This window comes from Cibotium barometz, chromosome 10 (assembly GCF_041138505.1).
Source record: "Cibotium barometz isolate CiBa-2024 chromosome 10, ASM4113850v1, whole genome shotgun sequence".
NCBI classification, from domain to species: Eukaryota; Viridiplantae; Streptophyta; class Polypodiopsida; order Cyatheales; family Cibotiaceae; genus Cibotium; species Cibotium barometz.
In genome coordinates, this window is record NC_141055.1 from 56,923,075 (window position 1) to 56,926,993 (window position 3,919).

At 46.1% G+C, this 3,919-nt stretch overlaps 1 protein-coding gene across 1 annotated transcript; it reads left to right on the forward strand.

Moving 5' to 3' along the window:
- The first annotated feature begins 583 nt into the window (after nt 1-583).
- LOC147635087 (uncharacterized) lies at nt 584-3,557 on the forward strand. Its single transcript, XM_086804380.1, has one exon. It carries the CDS (start codon nt 701-703, stop codon nt 3,098-3,100), a length of 2,400 nt encoding a protein of 799 aa, XP_086660506.1. The 5' UTR covers nt 584-700; the 3' UTR covers nt 3,101-3,557.
- The last annotated feature ends 362 nt before the right edge of the window (nt 3,558-3,919 follow it).

Consider the following 3,919-nt stretch of genomic DNA (forward strand, 5'->3'; position numbering starts at 1 on the left):
TAAGTTCTCACTTAAAGTGGTTGGATAGATACAATAAGTGCCAAACTCAACACTTTGGATAGACCAAAAAACTCTAAGCCCTATAATTGGGTAAGTACTTTCACAAGGAGTTCATGGGCATGCAGGAGAATCTGCTGACCATGATAGCCACCGCACATATGTTGACCAAAGTTTTGTACGATGCTACAGGATGGGGATAGAGCTATCACCACCCTCACAAAAGATTCTAGAAAGTGTTCGCGTTGCTGGAGGAGCGCCCCATTATTATCGCTTTTGCCTCAACTTGAGGAACACGAGACCAAGAAGAAGAAATCATGGGCAGTGATGAGGGACAAGAATGACCAGCTTCCTCATTGGAATTGGTTATATTGTGAGTAGAGGGCATCTCTTAGAGCACTTATTTGGAAGCTTTGAAAAGCATCAAGGGCATGCGTGGACAAACGAGCGATTATAATTTCCTTCACAAGAGTTTAATCTAACATAGCGTAAAGTTCTTTCATGCTAAGCTTAAAAATACTAATAATTAATCAATTGAAGGATGCCTTATTTATTTATTGGGCTTCACATTTGAATTTGAGAACTGATCACCTATTAGTAGCGTATAGCTCTGGGAATATCATCCTCTAATCAGGGTTTTGGCGGGCTTCACCCCTCACAACCCTCAATCCCTCAGGGAACGACGCTCACACAACCACGCACAATGCCCCTCCTCTTGCAATTGCTGAAGCCAAACGAGTTGCATGCAGGTACTGCTGCTACAACATCAGCAGCAGGCATCCAGGTCCAGGTACCCTTCCCCCTTTCTCTCCCCTCCCTTTCTGCACAGAAGAATTGCAAGCTCGGCTATGTCGCGTTCCTACATCAAGCCACCAGCACCAAAGTATCGTCATCATTATCACCATCATCATCATCCCAACAACACCAGCAAAGCATCCGGTCCATCCTCCCCCTTCCCAGAAAAGCACAGGCTGTAATCTTCATCCTGCAGGAAGATGGCCACTGGAGCCCTCGCCTCGAATCTGCCCTGGCCGAGCTCGTTCCATACCTCCGCTCCTGGAATGTCAGCGAAATTATCAGATCAATCTCCGATGCCGGATTGGCCCTCCAGCTCTTCGAGTGGGTCGGGCGGCAGGCCGCTTTCAGCCATGACCAATACACATACAATGCTCTCATTGAAGTCCTAGGGCACGCACAGGAGTTTCAATTCATATGGCGCACCATTGAAACCATGGTCAAGGAAGGCGTACCTGTGACGGATGTCCCCTTCAATGTCCTTATCAGGAGCTATGGCACTGCCGGCCTGGTTGGAGAAGCCATAAAAACCTTCCGTGCCATGGGGGGGCATGGCTGTCAGCCTACCTCCCTGACTTATAAAGAGTATATTATAGTGCTGGTAGATGCAAGGAGATTGGCCGATGCCCTCTTTGCATTTTCTGACATGCTGGAGAGTGGTTGCTTCCCGGATACCATGACCTATGCCGCTTTGATCACAGCACTCTGCAGGAATGGGGATTTGAATAGGGCTAAGGAGCTTATGAATGGCATGTATGAAAGGGAGTGTGTACCAACCCGCTTCATTTACCATGCCTTCATTGATGGTTATTTGAAAGAAGGCAATGAAGAGAAGGCCTTGTCCACTCTAGAAGAGATGCTGCAGATGGGGTGTCCTCCAAACGTGGTAACATACAGAATGTTGATCTATGGATTCTGTAAACTTGGAAAAGCAGATGAAGCTGTGGCCCTCCTGAAGACCATGCTCAATGCCCGATTGGATCCTGGCAATAAACTATACAATGCCTTGATCCATGCCCTCTTGAAGAGGGGTAAAGCCACAACAGCGATCTTGCTGTTCAAAGTAATGAAGGAAAGGGGGTGTCTTCCAGACGTGGTGACTTACAATATTCTTATCAAGTGGCTGTGTAGGGAAGGAAAAATAGATGAAGCATTCAAACTCCTGGATGAGCTCTCAGCTAGTGGGTCTGATCCTGACATTAGGACTTACAATGTCTTAATTGATGGTATCTTCAAGGTAGGCAGGGCCGACAGAGCTATTTTTGTTCTCTCCGATATGCAGAAAAGGGGTTGCGATCCCAACGAGCTTACTTACAGTACTCTTATAAATGGATTGGTAAAGGATGGCAGGACAGATGATGCACTGGAAATTCTGGATGAAATGATCTGCAAGGGTTTTGATCCTCAGACAAGAATGCATAACAAAATGCTTGATAGCTTGTTTAAGTTGGGTAGAGCAGATGTCGCCCTCTCGATGTTCCACAAGTTAAGAGAGAAGGGATACATTACAACTGTGGTGACTTATAATACTCTAATTAATGGGCTTTCTAAGGTTGGAAGAATGGATGAAGCTTTGGGGTTCCTGGAGGAGATGGTGAAGGAAGGGTGCACCCCAAACACCATAACGTATAATGTCTTAATTGAGGGTCTTTTCAAGGCTGGCCGACTAGAAGTGGCGCTTTCTGCCATCAAAAATATGCTGGGAAAGGGCAGCAACCTCAGTGTGGTGACCTACTCTACAGTGATGAATTGGCTAAGCAAGAAGGGAAGATTAGATGAAGCTTTGGATCTTCTTGATGAAATGATGGCCAGGGGCTGCAAACCAAATAACCATACCTTCAGCACACTGATCGACGGGCTTTTCATAGCTGGCAGGATGGACGAGGCTATTTCCACGTTTGCGGGAATGGTGAAAACTGGATGCATTCCCAACATAGTGACATATAACGTGGTTATCAAGGGGCTGTGTAAGGGGGGCTTGATCGAGAAGGCTCTAGCATTAATGCAAGACATGAGGAATGAGAGGTGCAATCCTGATCTGGTAACTTACACTCTGCTGATGGATGGCTACTTCACGATAGGGAGATCCGATTTGGCACTTTCCACCTTTGCAGATTTGAAGGACAAAGGGTTCAGAGCAAGTCTTGTAACTTACACCACTTTGATTGGAGGACTGTGTAGAGAAGGCAAATCAGAGGAAGCATGGAAGCTTCTAGATGAGATTACAGCCAGTGGATGTGATGTGAAGGTCCAGAAAGTATTGAGAAGATTGATAGAGAAAGATGGCAGGTCAGATGACGCCACTTGATGGGCTAGAGCTTCATTTGTTGGAAGTGAACAGGCTTGTGACAGATTTAAGGACTTGGTGCAGAGAGCTCAGGGAGCTGTGACATTTTTGCTGTGAATGCAAGGCTGCACTGCATTGAAACGGAATGTCATTGGTGGGAATTCGCACTGTCAATTGTTCGATTCCGAGCACCAGGGCTTCTCAAGGTGTACACCAGTGCTATTAGAAAGTGTGTTGCCTTTCATGCCAAGGTATGCTGGCAGAGTATCGAAGGATGGAGTTGTTTTAGTGGAGAACTTTCAGTGTGATTCGATATAATTTCTTCTAACCACAGGTCGGTGCCTGTTTATATCACTGTGCTGCTCACTTTTATTTCTTACTAGTTGGTGCTTCCAGCCTTCACCTTGAGACAGGTCAAGCGGACTTTTTCAAACCTTTTCTGTACCATTATTGGAAGTAGATATAATATTCTTTTTGTCGTCGGCTGTCTGCCAGGTGCTGTGGTTTTGACTTGATTTGAACTGTGGAAGCTGTATTTTGTCCATTAAATGGATAAAGGATGCAAATGTAGGCTTTTCTGTACCATCTTTCAGTGTTTTCTTTCCCGTTATATGCCAATTTTGAGCATAGGTTACAAAGCTCACTCTTGATGTAAAGAGTTGTCACGTGCATCCCGCACTTGGATGCCACCTAGACATTTCTGTACAGAAGGTGCAGGACTTGGGATGGTGAACTGGTCCCATGTGAGCCCAGTCCGGGACGAGTCACCCAGGGATCCATCTCGGTTGTCCGAGGTCAGGTGTGTATTGTCTTGCATAGGAGTCTAAGGTCAGGTGTGCA

Excerpts from the sequence above, each read along its gene's own strand:
- LOC147635087 (XM_086804380.1), top strand. The coding sequence starts at position 701 with ATGCCCCTCCTCTTGCAATTGCTGAAGCCAAACGAGTTGCATGCAGGT.